At 25.7% G+C, this 19,833-nt stretch overlaps 2 protein-coding genes across 3 annotated transcripts in view; both read right to left on the minus strand.

Annotated features, from left to right (window-relative positions):
• Positions 1 to 19,833, minus strand: part of LOC126899667 (synaptotagmin-7) — a 91,488-nt gene that overhangs the window by 63,040 nt on the left and 8,615 nt on the right. The gene's annotated exons all lie outside the window — the stretch shown is intronic.
• LOC126899690 (uncharacterized) lies at positions 11,693 to 13,669 on the minus strand. Its single transcript, XM_050674797.1, has 2 exons — positions 12,366 to 13,669; positions 11,693 to 12,052 (listed from the first exon to the last, which is right to left on the minus strand). The coding sequence occupies exons 1-2, from the start codon at positions 12,679 to 12,681 to the stop codon at positions 11,922 to 11,924; spliced, it is 447 nt and encodes a 148-aa protein (XP_050530754.1). The 5' UTR covers positions 12,682 to 13,669; the 3' UTR covers positions 11,693 to 11,921.

Genomic DNA, 19,833 nt, shown 5'->3' on the forward strand with positions numbered 1-19,833 from the left:
TTAATGTAAACATTTTTTACTATCCTGTTTCATATTCATGTATCATCCTTGCTGCTCATATTTATTTATTATGTTAGTTATTGTATAGTATCATAAATAAAAATAATATATTTATATGTATATATTGTATATGCGCAACATTTAAAGCAGTAACATACTTTTTCTCACTTTTCAGAAAATCAAAAATAAAATTCTCTCTCTTTAGACCTTCGATGATAATAAACATATCATTTTTCTAACAAGCTCCGATTCAATCTAAATTATTGATATTCTGAGAAAAGTAATTATAAGAAGAGTAAAGCCTAAATTCAAACACGTCATAATCTCTAAGTTGAATTTTTTGCATTAATGCTTCATTTAATGCGCAAGTTAAAATATTTAAAAACAGTTCTTGAATTAATTATATAGTTCAAATAATATAATATAATATGATATCATATAACAATTTTATTAATATTTTTATTAGTTGACAATAAATTAGTGACAGAAAGTTAATTTTTTTCGCCAATAAACATCTGATTGTTACGATATTATTTAATAGTAATAATTATGACAAAACTACGCCAACAGTATTATAATCACAATAGTACTTTTTATAGTACCAAATTTTTTTGAAAAAATTGTTCTAATTAAACCTATGTAAAAATATATAACATAACTTTTGTTATACATTCTGTGATGTTTTATGTTGGTATCACTACTAATTGAATGATACGTTGTAATACTTGTAATTGTTGATAAGAAAAAATAATTCAATGTTCGAGTGTTCTAACGTGTGTATCATGCCTAAATAAAGAAATGTTAATAATTAAATAATGTGTTAATTTGTGTTTTCTAATAATAAATAATAGAATAATAAAGAACACAAAACATTCTACAAATTCTAACTTTTAATTAATTTAATCTATTGTATTCAATAAAAGTGATTTATTTTTATGCGTCATAGATTTTAATAGGTATAATTATTAACCACTATAAAACCATACTACTTATAGTTTAGTTAAGTCAATATTTATATGAATAGATTTAAAATTTTGTACAATTTCTTTTATCCAAATTATGTAAATACATATTCAGGCAGATCGATCAAAACCAATTAGCGGAAAATTAACATAAATATTGCTGTGGAAAAATGAGCTGCGCAACACTAATATCATGATAATAACATGCGTTATTGTTAGCACCTAGAGACCTATAGAAGTACGGTATACATAATATGATATAATATACACATGTTACAACCAAACATACAAAAACCAAAGGAATGACAAAACGTCAGTAACAAAGGCGCCGTCTCGAAACTCTGGTGCAAAGCAAAAGTCATTACTATTCTGAAACCCAACCAATCAGGTGACAATGTCAAAAACTTCTGGCCTATATTACTCCTGTAAGTAATTTACAAATTGTGCAAAAGGATGTTGTTGAAACAAATTTAGCTATTTTTAGAAAAAGCTCTACCAGTGGAATAGACATATTTCATAAATAGTAGGAACTGCTGTGAACATGTGCTTGCACTAAACATTTAAAAATGAGTTCCAAGCGAAGAAAATATCTAGTAAACTTTTCACTAGATTCAGGAAGAGAGAACTTCCATTCAAACTATCAAAAATCATAAAATATAAAACGACCAAACTCTAATTGAACGGACATTGATGAGAAATTCAAAGTTAGTCTTAATGGCGTAAGTCAAATGAAACCTCTCTAAGATGGCCTTCCGCAAAGTTTGGTCTTCTCACTCATTCTTTTACACAGCATTTATTCGCAAAACAACCTCAAAAAAATGTATATATTTATATAAATTAAATTATAATTTTTTTGTAGTTAATTCTATCATTAGTGCAATACTTACACGGGGTACAATCCATATTTTCCCATTATTCTAAATTTCTTGGAAAAAATGTATTTTATTTCAGCACAATACTAAATAATCTATTAGCCATAGTTACTAAATAATAAATAAACCCGTTAAAAAACTACAGTTACCAGCAAAGTAATAAAAATAAAACTGACTAGTTAATTCAAAAAGTAAAACTAACTTTTTAACGCGTTAGTGGCAATTCTTGTGAAGCGATTACAGATAGATTATAAATAATTAGAAAAATTCAAAATCAATAGTATTATAATAGAATTCATTTATTTTGAAATTTTCGATATATTTTTCAATATATACGAGGTGTATTAAAAAAAATAACGGGAATTTTCGTTTTTTGAAAAAAATATTTATTTATTTATCTACATTAATGTTGTCTCCCTCAAAAAATTCATAGATATTATGCGCTTGTGCCAACGCTTCTTCCAATCCTTGAAACACTTCTCAAAATCGATCTTTGGTATAGCCTTCAGCTTATTCAGCGATGCGCTTTTAATGACATCTATGCTTGTAAAATGACGTCCCTTTAAGGTTTTTTTTATTTTTGGAAATAGAAAAAAGTCACACATGTCTTGTGAATATGGAGGCTGCGACATCGTTATAGTATTGTTTACGGACAAAAATTCACGAACAAGCAATGAAGTATGAGCAGATGCAAAATCCATGAATTATTTTGCCACAAATCGGGACATTTTTTCGGATTGCTTCACGCAAACGGCGTTGAACTTGTAGGTAGTACTCCTTTTTGACCATTGAACTCCGTGGCAAGAATTTATGATGCACTATGCTATTAAAATCGAAGAACACAGTGAGCATAATCTTCACGTCGATCGCAATTGTTGAGTCTTCTTCGGTTTTGGCAATCCAGAATGCCTCCACTAGAACGATGAGCCTTAGTAGTTTCGACGTCGGATCCATAAACACATGTTTCGTCATATGTTATAAGACGTTTCAATAATTCTGCATCGTCGTTGACTTCATTAAGTGACTCCTAAGCAATTGGCCGCTGTTTTTGTTGAAAATTCAACAATTTTGAAACAAATTTTGCTACAAAGGCGTGCATCATCTTCAACATCTTCACGCTCGTCTTAAAAATGCTTATAACACTCGTAAACCCTATTTTTACTCATAAAAGACTCACCATAGGTCTTTGTTAACATTTCACACAATTTGTTACACTTAATTTCATTTTTTTACGCAAAATTTGATACAGATCTTTTGATCCATTTTTTTTTTTTTACAAACAAAAATCGCCGAGCTCATAAAAACACGTCTAACCCTAGCAGCTACCACTGACAAAGTAAAAAATGAATTCAGCTAAAAGTTTTATCATACTTCAGAGATATGTGTACTAACATTAAAAAAAAAATTGATAATCGGACTCTCCTAACCAGCGAAATTTGAAAATTCCCGTTATTTTCTAAACACACCTTGTATATACATATATAAGTATGTTTTTTATACATTATATTTTATATTTGAGAACTTACGATTACATCACGTAAATATCAATTTTAAAATACTTAACCATAATTTTGACTAAGTTTAGTTAACTATTAAATGTGTCTAAGTTAAACACATTTTTCATTGGTTAATATCCCGAAGATGTACAAAGAGAGATCACTTATTCTACAAAGTGAGCTAAATAAATTAATTCATAGAAATAAAGTAGAAAAAATTTTATATTTACCCTTATAGTGGAATATCATATAAAAAAAGTTAAAATTATCTATAAACTAAAATAATTTTAACTTTGAATATATTTTTACATCAAATATTGTGTTACGTGCCTTGATAAGCTTTTCAATAGTAAAGCAGTACAAAATTACAGTTGTCTACCAACAATATTTATTGATAAATTTTAGTAATTAAAACAAGTAGTTATTTTCAATGAGAGTAAAATCTAGTGTTTTATTATTAATATAAAAAGTGTCACGCAAAATGATAGATTATTAATTTATTTCTTTGGTTACTTTAATCAATTATAGAAATGGGTAACATTTCAAATGAGGAGTGATATTTGTAAAAAAAAATATTAATTAACTATTTTTGATTAATTTACGTTTGATTAAAATCAGATAAATACGAAGAATTAATATTTAAAATAATTGTGCATACAGAGTGATCGGTTTATCATAAACCAATTAATTACTCGCAAAATGAATGCAATGTTGAATAAAAAAATGTTGGTTTCTTTTAATTACATATATTTCTTGATATATTAACTAATAATTATTTTTTTAAATCATCCCTTATAACTTAATTTTTTTATATGTCAACATGCATAATTATGTAGCTTATAAAATAAAAAATAATCTAAGATAATTATTTATTGATAACAACTTTTAGACCAGGACTTTAGAAGTTATTCTCATTTTTATACTTAGGCGGGACAAAGAGTATGGCTGGGAATAACTAGTGATTAAAATAGCAACACCCATTCCTCATCACCAGTCATTTCTTTAATTAGATTATGTCCTATTTTATAAGTGAGTTAAATACGTATGTTGGCATTTAAAAAAGTATAGTTAACACCCCTTAAAGTTATAATGGATTATTCTAAAAAATAATTATTAGTTGATAAACCAAGAATTATATGTAACTAAAAGAAATCAAACAATTTTTTTTCAATATTGTATTAATTTTACAAATACTCAGGTGTTAAATAAAAAAAATAATAATAATATTTTTTATTGAAAAAAAAAATTGAATAAAATAATTGTTTTTGTATATGAAATAAGATTTTTTTTTGAAAATTTGTCTCTCCTTATTTTTTTGAATATTTATCACATTATTTTTTAAGTTTTATTTAAATTTTATTGTTTTCAAATTCAATAATTTATTGGTTAAAAAAAAAAAAGTTAAAGTAGACTAAAAATATACTAAATCCTACCTATGCATAATTTTGTGTTGTCAAGAAATATTTTTGAATTCGGCTTAATCATTATAAGAGGTATATTTTTAGTAAATGTTACATAAAGTATATAGTTATTGCTTAACATAATATACTTATGGATATTTAAAATATGAAGGGAAATTTTTAGTTATTTTATATCTATTTTTTTATACATACATAAACAAAGCCTTTAAATTCCTTACATTTTAGAAGATACCAATAAAACAATAAATAAATGTTTTAAAACTCTTAAAGAATCTATCTAATAGTATTTTTTTTTGTTTTGTTCCCAAGTCCCATTCTTGTTTAGAAACAATTTGAAAAAATTTATTTTTTTTTCCTTTGGTTTTAGATATTTTTTAACATCAAGAGGATGTACATTTTTTTTTTTTTTTGTAGTTATTCAAAAGTACACCAAAAGAGCTATCGTGCAAGGCTTATTTAAAAAAATATTAAAATATTTTTGACTCTGCTACATAACTTTGAAATATGGTAAAAAATGTGTGTTGGTTGCCAACTTTACGTGAACGGCAGTATATACTTTAATTCCGAAAATAAATGCGAAATTCTAAAAAACTTAAATTTCGACGGCAACTCAGTTGTAAACTGTCAGGCAATTATGAATGAAGTAAAAATATTTTACTAAATATTGCTGATGCGAAGTTTGTAGAAATTTATAATACATTCACAATTAACCGACAAAAATGAAGTTGTAAAACTTAGGATATCATGTTAACACTATATTAATATTATTTCAAACTAAAATAAAAAAAACCATGCAATTTTTGGCATATATATTGAATTTTTTTTTAATGTGTTTGGAATACCAACTAACTAATAATTAAATTAAGGTAAATTAAATAATAATTTAGTTTACCTAAATCAAATATGTTTTAAGAATTTTTTAACGTTAATAATTGAATAAAACAAAACTATTATGAATATGCTTTTAAAACCTTTACCTTACTTGAACTTTTTTTAAAGTTAAATTTTAATTCAATTAATATTTCAAAGGATAGCCTTCATAATATTTTTGGTTCCTGAAACCGTTTTCTCAACATGTATCAAAAAAATTCGATATAGATAATTATTATATATGATAAAAATTGACAAAACCGAAAGTATTTCAGTTTCTGGAGCAAGTTGAATTTCACCTTGTTAAAATTTTAGGAAACCTGTAATTCTAATAATGCTACTACCTATGTGTAAAATATAGATATTTACAATTAATACACACATGAAGAGGGAATAATGTAACAATAATAATGTTATAATCAAATTAAAAATTTTATTGAAAGCCATGTTTTTGTTAAAATATTATTAGTTAGTTAGTGCGCGTATGACCTGAATAAAAGATACAGTGATGTTTGTGCGCATAAAGTCACTACACACAAAATAAATAGATACAAATGTTGGATTGTTAATATTTAAGTATCGTTCAGGGATTCCATTCGATTGTACTGAGCTCAGAAACATCCGTACCGTGTAAAATATTTTAATAGAAATTGTGCGATTGTACACAGAATTAAAAGGGAAAAATACTCTGCTGCGATTAGCAGTACTTTAAAAACACCTCATTTTTATTTCAATAGAACATGATTGTTTCGTAAAAACCTTTATCAAAAACACAATCTACACAACTTAAGGTATACATAAATTGTTTGAGAATTACTTGGGTAAAATATGATCTAACGCAAATCTCGTTAATACTTCAATACTAAACTAACAGGATCTGATGTAAAAATATTTCTGTAACGTAATGGAAATAATTCGAAAAATATTAATTAGTATTTAGTTCTCTTCCACATAATATCTCTTAAATCCCCAAAAGGCAATTTAAATAATAACTCGGATTACATTATTGTTGTTTTATTATTCATCCGTAAACTTTGTTGTTGGGTTTTTTGCGTTTGACCGGTAAAATCGCATCAATCTATGTCAAATCGACTATCTATATCATTTCTCCAACCGTTTTATTATGGAAAATCGTGCACAATAAATCATCAATTTTCAAAATTATTTCAGCGTCCGTTTGGTTACTATATTCCACTTTTTTCCCCATTTGTACTGTAAACGAAGAAAGATTAAGAAACTCCGAAACAACGTCAATTGGTATACTGTTCATAACCTATTTATTCATACAATAAATTACAAAGCAATGGTTTTAGTACTGACGCACTGAACTGTTTTTCTCAGCATTTGACCTGATACACACAAAACCACAAGTGTCGCTATCATTGTTTCTTATTTGCGCGTGTGACCCCTTTTAGTATAAACCATATATTTTTATATAACCATGTTATGCTCGTGTTGGTAGTTATAAAAAAAAAGCTAAATAAAAAGAAATATTAAAACGTACTGTCACATTATTAAAGTTAAATTTTACTATGCCAGTGGATAACCTAAATAAATTATCCCAAGAAATAGTTTCCAATGTTAAACATAAAAGTGTGAATGTATTGTATGTCCACCATTATTAAAAATATAAATTGTTGAGACTAGTCAAGTTGAGAATGAATGTTTTTCTGTAAACGTACACTAGTAAACTTTTGTCTTTGATTCATTATGAAGTCGAAAACGGTTTCAATTAGGACTGTACTACAATGTGAACATGGTAATGTTTGCACAATTCGCACTACAATGTAGTGTTTTTTTTAAAGCATTCAAATGGAGTTTAAGAAAGTTCTCGTCTGAATTATTGATATACGTATATATGTTAAATAGCTAGGCGAAAAACTTAAAAATATTCGCTCTGCTTCTAATGCCAATATGAAAGTACACAAATATGTAACCTTCAACTTGGACAGTCTTATTGTCTATTTTATGTAATAATATATACGTGTCGACCCTAACCTCTAAACTTTATCACAAAATCAATAACACATTACGATCATGCGATACTCGTTTTTACCCACAACACTAAACTTGGGATATTTGGTTGGCATATTAGAATTTTTTTTAGAATCCCAAGCAGTTTTAAACAAAATAATTAATTATCAACCATAAAACATAATTTATTTGATTACTATAAAATAATATAAAACAAAAATACCAAATTAAAATTACAGCAAATTAATTAAATAATTAGATGATTAATCGCAAATAATGTATATTAATTCTCAACATTTAACTAAGAAATTTTACTTAATTGAGTTATATTTGGTTCTTGGTACATCTTAGGCCACCTTCTACCAAATAGGATACACGAGCATCGTTTAATTTGTGATTAGTCTTGATTTCTAAATGTTAAATGTAGTGTTATATATCACTACATATAACTTTATGGACTACAATGAAATAATGGAACTATTAATGATTGTGAAATTTAATAAATAATTTCTATTTTAGATATATCAAAATCGAAATACCATTAAGATCGATTAATTCCGTAAAGCTTTCTCTTATCAAAAAGCTTGACAGTTTGTAGAGATTTATATAAAATATTGTTTATTTTCCTTGACAATTAGTCGAACTATTAATTAAGATACATTCCCAATGGGATTTAGGTCGACTTTGTCGGTCAAATAGTTAGTAATTGGTATAAAACTAAGAATTTAGCTAATGACCTGAACAATTTTCATTGGTTATCATCAGAAATTCGATAAAACAACTTGCCACCAATCAAATGTTTGGTATTAAACTAATAAAAATTGAGCATTTGTGCATTCTATATAAACTTATCCATTGAAGATTGATTTTAATTTTAAGATTTTTTGAATTCTCGTTTTGAACTTATATTAAAAGAAAATAGATGCATATTTTCCGAATAAATTTAAGTATTGTTATTCGCAGAATGATAAAATTAATAATGAAATTAGTTTTTCAGAATGTTTATTCTTACTGTCTTTGCGATATAATCATTGATAAAACAATAAGAAAACAAATGCAAAATAGTCAGTTAATATAAAACAAAATTCTAGAACATATTATATTCCTTACGCCGATCTGTGATATGATTGTTATAAGAAAAACTTAATAATCATTTTTCAGTTTTTTAATCGCCTTATTTCTAGCAATATATTTTACAACCAAATTAGTTACAATACTCAAATATTAAAAAATTCTTTAACTGTATAATATGATTTCATTAATATTATTGCGCACACCATTTTCAAAAAGATACAGAATGTGACAAACAGTGTTTTTGAACGGGTGCGTGAACTCATGTAATTAATTCAGACTTTCAATGCGCTTCTTTATTAACCACATAAAGTTCAGGCATGTGTAAACAGCGTGTTTCGCAAGGCGATAAGTACTTCGAGGCTAAAAATGCTTTTAGGTTCAACTAAATTCGCACCAGTAAGTTAATAAAAAAAAAAAAAAAAACGACTTTTAACATGGTATTTTTCTTTATAATTTCTTAATTTTAAATAAATTTTATGAGAAACTCATACACTTCTTTACAATCTGCCAGTGTTGAGTAATCTTATGTATACGGTAATAAAGAGCAAAAATGCAATGATAGAAACAATCATTTTTCTTAAATCACAGCTATTGTCATCAACAGTTAAAGTTTTGGCGTATTGTAAAATATTATAGCACACTTTATAAAATACTCTAAAAGCATCCAGAGACCAATCACATTTCAGATACATTTATTAAGGATCTATACTTGAACTGTGTTATAAACTAACTTGTAGAGTATTTCGTTTACTAAATTTACCAAATTTGTTTTATGATTTACCACGCCACGAACTGAAATCAAAACTTATCATTTTCAAATGTATATTATACAAACAGTTATGTGACATATAAAACGTCACAATATCATACAATATAATACTGTTAATTTAAATATTACGCTATTTGAGGTTTGCATTAATACTTTATTTTTTAATTAAGAATATGTAAGTGCACTTATGATCAGGTAAAGAAGTTAACCCAGAATGTGCGGGCTTAATCGCGCCGAATGAGCCCATAAATCAGTCCTCGAGAAGGTGGGGAACAGTCATTAATAAAACGTACACGAGGAAAACAAGAAAATAATCCCCAATCTTCGACCAGCATCATCGCCCATGTACGCGGCTAAAATTCCTAAGTCGGTTATGTCAAGAGTTGAAACCACATGCCAGGTAAATCCCGGGCTATGTGCGATTGCGCATACAGCTATATTATATTATACAGTAGAAAGATAATCCATCACCGTTATTTTAATGATTCCCTCTATGGGGTTTAATCTTTATAATGTTCATTAGAATCTACCAAGACGAATAAAAACTCTACTTTTCAACTGAACTGACAGCTCAATGTCCTACTCGAACTCAATTTTCTTTTTAAATAAACGGATCCAGACTCTTGAAGTTTCATTATCGCCTGATAAACTTATAGAAAATATATAAATATTTACTAAAGAAAAATCATTTTTCTTTAGTCCTTTATTGAATGGGATCAATTAATCAAGTCGAGAAATGTTGTATTTTTTTTATTATTATTATTATGAATAATTTTATCTTGAGCAATTAACCTAGTTAAGTTTCAAAAGTTAAACAAAAGTTTTACATAACACCAATCGAGAAACCTTGTCAGCTATATATTTTTAATTTTTATAGCAATAGTTTACACTAACGATCGATAAAAAGATGATATTCATTAATTTATGCAAGTTATAGAAGCATCAAAAAAACTATTATCCTAGGTTTATATTTTATAACCATTTTACTTTAAATTATAAATAAATAATATTTTTAATTTTTTAATCATGATATTGCCAGGTCTCATTGTCTTATGGTTTGTTTACGCCAATATACTCAGACTGCTATAAATATCTGTTTCATTTTTTATGCGTTCAATAATACCATTAAAATTTAATTTTGTTCAATTAAATTAATTATAAATACCTGTAGTAAAAAATGCCAATATATTTAATACTTTTTTCATAAATGAAACAATAGACAATATTTATATACTTAAACGATTTTCTATAATTAAGTTATAGAAATTATAATTAATTTTTATCTGAAAATTTCACGAGGCTGCAAATGATAAATTATCACGAAAATCGATATTCTTCTATTTTAATAAATTAATAGCTATAAATTAACATAGTAGAAACACTAAAAGTGTACACAGATTTATATGTTTGACTTGCATTTTATCTGTCCCTTGGAGGGTATAAAGATTAAACAAACATCACTTAATACATAAGCCCAGTATTTTATGGAATGATCTGGAATCAAGAACCAACATAATAGAAATAATTCATTCTTAAGTTTTAATATATTATTCTTGTGCTATAAAATAAATACCACTACTATGTTTAAATATGAGAGGATATTTTCTTACGGAATGTGTATCATCAAATAAAAACCAAAAATAATTACTGGAATGAAATCTTAAATTATGCTAATAATTAGCCAGGCTTAAAAATTAAAAGAATTAAAATTTTGGCCAGAATCGTTATTAATTTTAATTGTATTTGTTGTTCATTGACTAATATTAGTAAATATGATTTTAAATAATGTTTACCAAAACGTATCGAACGTTTTCGTTATAATTACATAGTACAATATTTTTCTTCAAAAATATCCTCAAAAAGTATAAATATTTGTTTTAATTTAACTGAAAAAGACTAGCCTAAAAATTTGCCATATTAATATCATTTAAAATGATTTTTAAAAAGTTTTTCTTTTTTTTTTTCTATACTTGTTATAAACCATCGCAGCAAGTCGGACCTACTAATTATAACACATACTATGATCGGTATTTTAACCCTTTGAAAATATAAATTTGTTTAAAATTAATAACATGACAATAATTTACAGTTATTGTAACTTTTTATTGTTATAATATTATATTACATATTATAGTATTGTATAATATTGTTATAATATTGAATAATCAATTTTATATAAAATAATAATAATATCTTAAACAATATTATTGTCTTTCAAATCAGTATTTGTTCCATTTTTTTACAACCAGTGCTATGAAAACAATAATTTTTATAATATAGTCGATTCAAAATCTAATTATAATAATTATAAACAGAATATATGATTACAGTTTTATGTACATAATCACGTTTTTCACGTGCAAAACAACTTTATTATTTATTTACAAGTAAAATAAGTACTTTTTGAGTTTTTAATGTCACAAAGAGTTTGGATAGTGATTTTTATAGGATCATAATAGATCTAACACTGTTCATAAATTCGTTTAGTAAATGTTACTACATTTTTCATGCGATTGGCAATCCATTTGAATACATTCATCAAAAATGTTATTTTCGTCGCAAAATAATTTTGTTGCATAACTATTTAATATTATCCATCCATAGATAAAAAGTGCTAAAAATTCCAATTCAAACACATTAGAATAATTTATCTCAAAATTTTATACACTTTTGAATATTGTCAACATTTTTTGTTCATGTATAAGTTTTACGTATTTATGTTTTATATTTACTATCTCATTTTGTTTTATTTTTTTCATTCTCTTATAATAGTTAAATTTTTATGCGTCTTAAGAATAAAATCATTTTAGAAGTTTTTTTATTATAAAATTTATTTTAACTGAATGTATGAGTATTATTAATTATTATGCACTGAACCAATCTGTAAGGTATCGATTAAAACCACAGAAAAGATACTTATAACTCACATAATAATACCGTTCCGATGAATACCATAATTATGAGTTCTTTATCTGCATCAGGATCTCGACCAGCAAGCAACGAAACTGGTTGTGTTTTTGATAATTTCTTTTTGTTGTCATTAATTTTTTTATTTTTATTAATATTGTCAGATCTCTTAAACCGATAGTAATCATAATATTCATCTTCTATTTGATCTTTATCCGACATCATGTCGTAATCATCGTTTATCATAGTAGCTATCCCAAAATTGTCATGCCAAGAGCTATTGTAGAGCCATAAACTTTCTGGGCATCGCCTTTGTAAACATAAATACCTAGACATGTGCTATAGTTATATTATAATCTTATACTAATTGACCGGTACAGTGTTCCCCTCAGCTACACATCACACATTATCGACTAATATGAAAGTGATACAGTATTTGAATCATAAGTCTACGGTGACCTAGTGATAAAGTCTATCCCTACTATGCCTTAGGTCACGGATTTTAATTCCACGACCCAAAACCTTTCCCGTGCCTTTATTTTTCACGGATGTGTTGTATGCAAATACCGATAAGCGGTACACTTTTGATGATCGCCCGTCAATCCCCGGCGGCCGTTTTATAATTAACTACGAAATAAAAACAAATTTTTAAATATATTTTTGCAATGACACAAGGTATTTATTTATGAAAACCAATGATATTGTTTTTTAGAGAAATGAATTATAACATTTTTATAAATAACAATCTTAACTAATCCATAATTGATAATAGAATTTTGATGCTTAAAAAGAATATTTAATGATGGTTAGTTTAATCTGATTTTAAAAGTATGTCTTTAAGGAACTATTTGTTTTAATGGGTAAGCTCCATATTCATGAAACTACTAAGATACTTACCTAGCGTATTACTAAGTATATAAAATTTATTGAGAATAAAACAATTATACATCTATACTTCTTAGCTATTTAAAACTTTCCGAAAGTGTGATTACCTCTAATAAAGGTAAATCATATCCTACGCTGAAGTACTTTACACTATGATAATTACTCCAAAAATTAAAAATTAAAGTATGATTTTGTTGTTATACAGAATAAACGTTATAACCCTTACTGTTCTCCTTTGCTAAACATTGAAAAAAATATCATTGTACCCCATATAATAATGAACATGGTCCATAAAATTAATGCAGAGCTCACAGTTGACCTTGATTCCTAAATAAAATTAAAATTAAAATGTTTTCTCAAACATAAAATAAAATAAGAGAACTTTACATTTCCGGCACCAATTAATGCTGTTACCCATATTAATACTACTAACATGGAAACCAAAATGACAACACTCCAAGGAGCTAAAAAAAATATCTAAATACAATTTGTTTCGGTTAATTAATTGTCAGCTCATAATAATTTATTTTATAGAATTTTTGCTATGAAATAATAACATTCCTACGAAAAAAAGTTATAATACATTGAAATATGTTTTTATTTATTTTACATGAAAATATTAAATATGTTATATGTTAAAACTTTAATTCGGTATCAAAACATCAATTAAAAGTATTTATATTCAATTAATTTAGATTCAAACAAAAAATATTAGTAAAGAAACTCAAAAATATATTTTAAAAAGTAGATCACTGTCTGGATTACTGTTCAAAACGATAGAAACTTTTTTAGGGTCGTCTAATATCGGAATGTCCAATTATTTGCGTATGGTGACAATACATCTTGTGATAGTATGATGTTAACAAAAAACAAAAATAAAATACTACAACAGAATAGGTTTTTAAATTTCAGAGTTTTATCCTTCATGGATATATTATCAAATTTTATTTTATAAAGTCGTAAAATTTTACAATTCCACGACATGTATATGTGAGACGATTCATTTCGATAGTAGAAGTGTCCTATATCCTGTTTTTTTTACCTGGAAACGTTGGACTTATCATCATAAGATTTGCCAATATACTGGAAATTCCCAACGACTAAAATGTTTGTATAAATAAAATAATAATGATTTTTATGCATAGACAAACAATTATTATTGAATTACCATGAAAAGCGATGCTATAAGAGTAACGCCTACTCTTAATTCAAAAATGGTCAGAAATGTACTTAGAACAAGCATTTTTAAGTTTTAGAAAAAAGTAATTTGTTTGGTATAGATAATAGACATACATTAATAATATATAATAATTAAACTAAACATATCTTAACAACAAAATAAAAACTATTGTTATCTTGTTGTTACGGTATTATATCTAAATTTACAAAATTCAATATTCATAATTATTTTTAATCATTGATATTGAAATTTCATTAAATTATTTTTGATATTCTAAAAGTTTCTGATCAAAACTCAGTCAAATCGTTACGAGGCCGACTATTTTCTCGAGCATGAACATTTCTAGTGATTGAATATTTTATGATTAGGTAATCCAAAAATCTCATTATATTTTGGTAAGCCTACAAAAAATTGCTCTGTTTGATCAAACAGGATTTCGTTGAAATGCAATGGACATACATGTAATATATTATCCTTAAAATTCATATCACGTCCATAGACTATTCACAAATATATATATATATATATATATACATATTTCAAAGGGTTTATTTGATAAATACCTGTTAAACTCGTTTAACCTGAAAAATGTTAGCAAAATAATTTCGTACTTAATAACTATAAAAAGGTTAATGGCTAAAAATTTTGACATCGAAACGATGATGTCCAAAAATACAATGTTTAAAACTCTTATTATAAAAATTATATTTTCTATGTTACTCTAAAGTTGAATTTTGTCGTCCGTTTTTCAGAAATTAACAACACAGAATCTGTAACGACATGAATAACCTTATTTTAAAATAAAAGGTTATTTCAGAAGTTATTAATATCCTATGTTTTATAATTTTTAAAAATATTTAATAGTTCAATCTTCCTGTGTGTTTTTTTTAGTTATTATATTTAGATATAAAACACTATTCATATAATAAGAAATTCTTGTGTTAATATCTATTATCTTGAATTTTTGAGCTCCTGTATTTTGTAAAAAAATTGAATTATTTACAATGTACACTAGTTAATTTTTTATGAATAAGTGTAACAAACTGTCATTCTAATTATGTTAAAGAAACAGATCTTATAAAATCCTACTATTAATTATGTTATATTAATACATAATTTGATACGCTAATATAAATTACATAATTAAAAGTATGCCATAAAATTAATACAAAGCATTTTAATTTTCAATATAAATAGGATCCTTAATGTATTAGAAAACAAGAAAAATACCTTCAAAATAAAGAGCTAATAGTGACACATTCTTTGGTTAAACTGCTGTCTTTAAAGATCAAAGGAGGAATTCTGATGACGAAGAATTTCCAAGGTTCTATGTATAGATATAATTATTTTGATACGAAAAACTCACTTTTAAATACCAAACTATACTTAACTATACAAAGGTTAATGCTATACCAAATTTCTTTTCAACTTCGTAATTAATTTGTCACGTCATTTAAACAAAATAGAAAGTCTGATCTTATACCAAATGTTTCAAGCAATATAAGTTCAGAGACGCATAAAGATAAACGCACGTATTCTTTAAACACTAATAACTATGATTCACTTTTATGAACATAATATTACTCTTTAAAGTAATTTGTACAAATTTTAGAGAGTTTAATTACTTAACGAGAACAGTGGTATGATGATATATAACTGGTTATAAGTTACAGTCGGGATCCAGCGTAGTGAAGCTGAGACATATTTTTAGATTAGTATTGATTGTTATCTGACTATATAGAATTTAAAAATATACTGTTGATTATTCTTTAAATGGATATAACGACAAAGTATTTCTGTTTACTGCCCACAAAAGCAAGTTTATTAATTATAGCAATCCAGAAAAGTTGTTCTACAATAAGAGGGATGATGGATATTAAATATAAAAATAAGCATCCCATTAGAATTTATCAAATAATCATGAATATTTAGATAGAGTAGTCTACTTTTACCATAATTTTGTTTTGATTATTTTTGTAAATAACGACGTTCTAAGAAAAAATGTATTGTTCTTTAATATTTGATTTTAGGAACAAAAAAATAGGGTTATTATGAAGTTATTTCTAAACTATAGTAAGCTAAAAATACTTCCAAAAAATCAAAATTATTGAACTTATTTGACGAAATTTAATATTTAGCAATACAAGTTTTTTAAACCTTTATTATACACACAATTGCTTCCCAAATAACCGCAATGTATACAGCAGCAGAGCTTTACATTTTTACAGACTAAATTTAATTAAAAAAATGATTTCAATATATATTATTGTTTATAATTGAACACGAAATGTACCAGTCAATCTGCCATTAAAAATGTTTTATTACATTTATTCATAAAATAAAAATTGACACAATACAAAATAAACTAAAAAGACACAGCTAATATAAATCACTAACAATGCATGTGATCTAATCAAGTAAATCAACATAAAAAAATAAGAGTCCGTATAAAAGAGTACGCCTTTGTTTTAAGAGCTGAATTAAATTTTAATCTGAATAAATAATTATGAATATTTTATAAATACAACTGACATTCTAAGACGAGACATCAGCTGTCTCTTTCAAGCGTTTGTTACAGATTAGTAAGACTCCCTTTTAAAAATAAATCTTTTACAGCTCTTCACTATTTATGTATATCAACAAGACATTTGGCAATTTAAGACGTTTCCTTTGACACATTATTTCCTTTTGAACATGTAATATTTTTGTTATATGAAACTTGCTAGTTATCATTCGTTCATTACTCATCTCATTCGTAATACCACAAACAAAATAAAATACTTTTTATTAAGTGGTTTCTAAAGAATTTCAAACATTTAACATATAAAGAACAATGTTAGATACAAAAAAAAAACTGAAATATATAAACGATCGTTTATACAAATCATTTATCAAACATTTAACAATATACACTTTTGTACAAATATATTCTATAACATTGTAAGTATGCACATTGTGTAATTGTATTCATATTATTGATATCTTGTACCTATAGACTAGCCATTAACAATCAACGGTTATAGTTTTTAATATTTAGTTGAAGACTTCCAGAAATATGTAATTTACTAACACGATATAGTCAGTTGCACGATGTGCTCAATACTATATCTATAAATATAATAATAATAAAATCATCATTATCTATAATTGGTGGGAAAAAAATTTTGAAAATAACATTTATATGAAAAAAAAATGTTTTTACTGAAATTATACATTACTATTTGAACTATTCAAATCACTGTAGTACTTAAAGAATGAAGACGAAGTCAGAAAATACAAAATTAAAAAATGATTTATATTACTTTAATAAAAAATATTACCTAACTCATATATTTATCTAAAATGGTCACATTATTTTTAATTTACATTATATTTGGCATAATTTCACTTTGAGTACGAATATGATTTGAAATTATTCCGAAAATACTAAACAATGATTTAATTAATGTTTCATAGAGTGTAAGATAAAATATCTGGGATCAATATTTTGACCACAGCTCAACAAATTAAAAAATGATACCATACAAGGTTTTTTTACATTAAGTAAAAAATAGAATAGTTTATATGAAGATAACATTGTAATAGTACCGGTGCTTTGATTTGTGGGGCCCCAAACTTAATTAACTTACAACCTAATTTTTTTTTTGTAATTTTATTGTGTAGCCCCAAAATTATGAAAAACGTAAAACCCTAATCGAAAGTATTACTCGCCCGTATCTGAATTTTAGTACCACATGATAATTTTAGACTAAAATTGGTTTCGATTGAAGTAAAATTCTTTACGTTGTGAAGTATACATATTTAATTAATACCTTATGAAATAAAAGTGAATTAAAAATACTTTGTAAATGTTTTTTTTTTCAATGTTGAATAATTCAATTATGAGATCAAAGTTTAAAAAAACACATTAATAATTAATTACAGAGAAAGTTGTAAAACAATTATGCAAGTAAAATACAGATGAATATGGTAATTTTATGATAATATTTGTAGCTTTAATAGTATGTAGTATAGTTCAATAAAAAAAAACATTTATGTATACTTTATTTATAAAATATATTCATTTTTGTCTTGTAATAAAACAAAATTACTTTTTTTTTTCTTTAACACCATCTATCTACTACTTGTTCGAATTGTACATTTATCTTAGCGTAAAAGTAATAACAGTAAAATCCATTGATTTTAGTTATTTAGTTTGGATTTCTGATATTTATTGCTGTTAAAGTGTTATTTGAACATGTTACGCTATTGTGTTATTTCTAAAAGCATTCCAAATAGCTAAAATACATTTACTATTTTTCATTCGAAATTACTAGAAATACCATGAATTTCTTTTTAGGCAAAATAATATTAAAAAGAAAAAGAAACTCTCCTAGATTCGAGTTGCCTACAACAATGACATTGAGCGCCTTCTTATGCTGTGACGTGATGAACAAATTTATTTTTTTTATGGTTTTAGTATATAAATAATAAGTTTACTGTAAGGTTATAGTATTCTAACCAACGAAACAATATCACATGACTACTGCTATTGCAAATGTATAATTCAAAGTAAAAAAAGTCAAAGCTTACCCTACACGTTAAACACATTATTCGTCTTTTTTAATATTAATAAATTCTACAAGTAAACAATATGGAGAAAACTTTTTATGCATTTGATTTTTTTTTTTTTTTAGTTGGAGGAGATGGTTTTTTATAAATGGTTTTCAGCTTTGCGATTTAAAAAAAAATAAATATTTACAATTAAATCAGGACCACTTTATGTTGTTAGTTATAATTCTTTTGATGTAATTTCTCAATTAAATCACATTTTTTTCTACATTCTTTTCTTTTTTATGACGATAATGGAGAAAATAAATTATTGTATAATTCTGTAAATAAGATTGAGTGGAACATCTTATTTAACTTGATTATATAAAATTTTTTTTTATTAAATTCTGGAAATTTAATCTAACACTTATGTTCTAAACATTTTATTTATTTTTTTGCACAGAGTGCAAAGTTTTGCTATTTTTCATGTCTTTATGTCTATTTCAACTCTTGTCTTGGTATAGGAACAGGATCTTTATCGTTTTATTTTAGTTGTACGTCGATATAGATAAAACATAATGGCGGACATCGCATGCATGTAAATGTCAATATCCGTATACAAAGCAGTGTATAAAAGGTTCATGATATGATATTTTTTGTTAGGTGAACATATGACACAAATGAAAATGGAGCCGATCGATAAGATATTGCGCTATTGTGTGTATATATTTCCGTGTCTGATACAGTGCCTACAATAAAGAAATCTACACGGTTAATAGTACCTCTTAAATACAATAATATCGAAGATGGTTGCAAATAAAACATAATATTGCAGTTTAACGTTTAACTAACAACCAAATAGTAACGGTATTTAAAACTTTTAAACTACTTAC

This window comes from Daktulosphaira vitifoliae, unplaced genomic scaffold (assembly GCF_025091365.1).
Source record: "Daktulosphaira vitifoliae isolate Bord-2020 unplaced genomic scaffold, ASM2509136v1 Scaffold_2, whole genome shotgun sequence".
Lineage (NCBI taxonomy): Eukaryota > Metazoa > Arthropoda > Insecta > Hemiptera > Phylloxeridae > Daktulosphaira > Daktulosphaira vitifoliae.

What these genes read in the sequence shown, in the direction of transcription:
- LOC126899690 (XM_050674797.1), bottom strand. Translation starts at nt 12,681, where the DNA reads ATGTCTAGGTATTTATGTTTACAAAGGCGATGCCCAGAAAGTTTATGG. An exon ending in CATCGGAACGGTATTATTAT is followed by an intron (nt 12,053 to 12,365) that starts GTGAGTTATAAG and finishes TGGAATTTTTAG; the next exon opens with CACTTTTTATCTATGGATGG.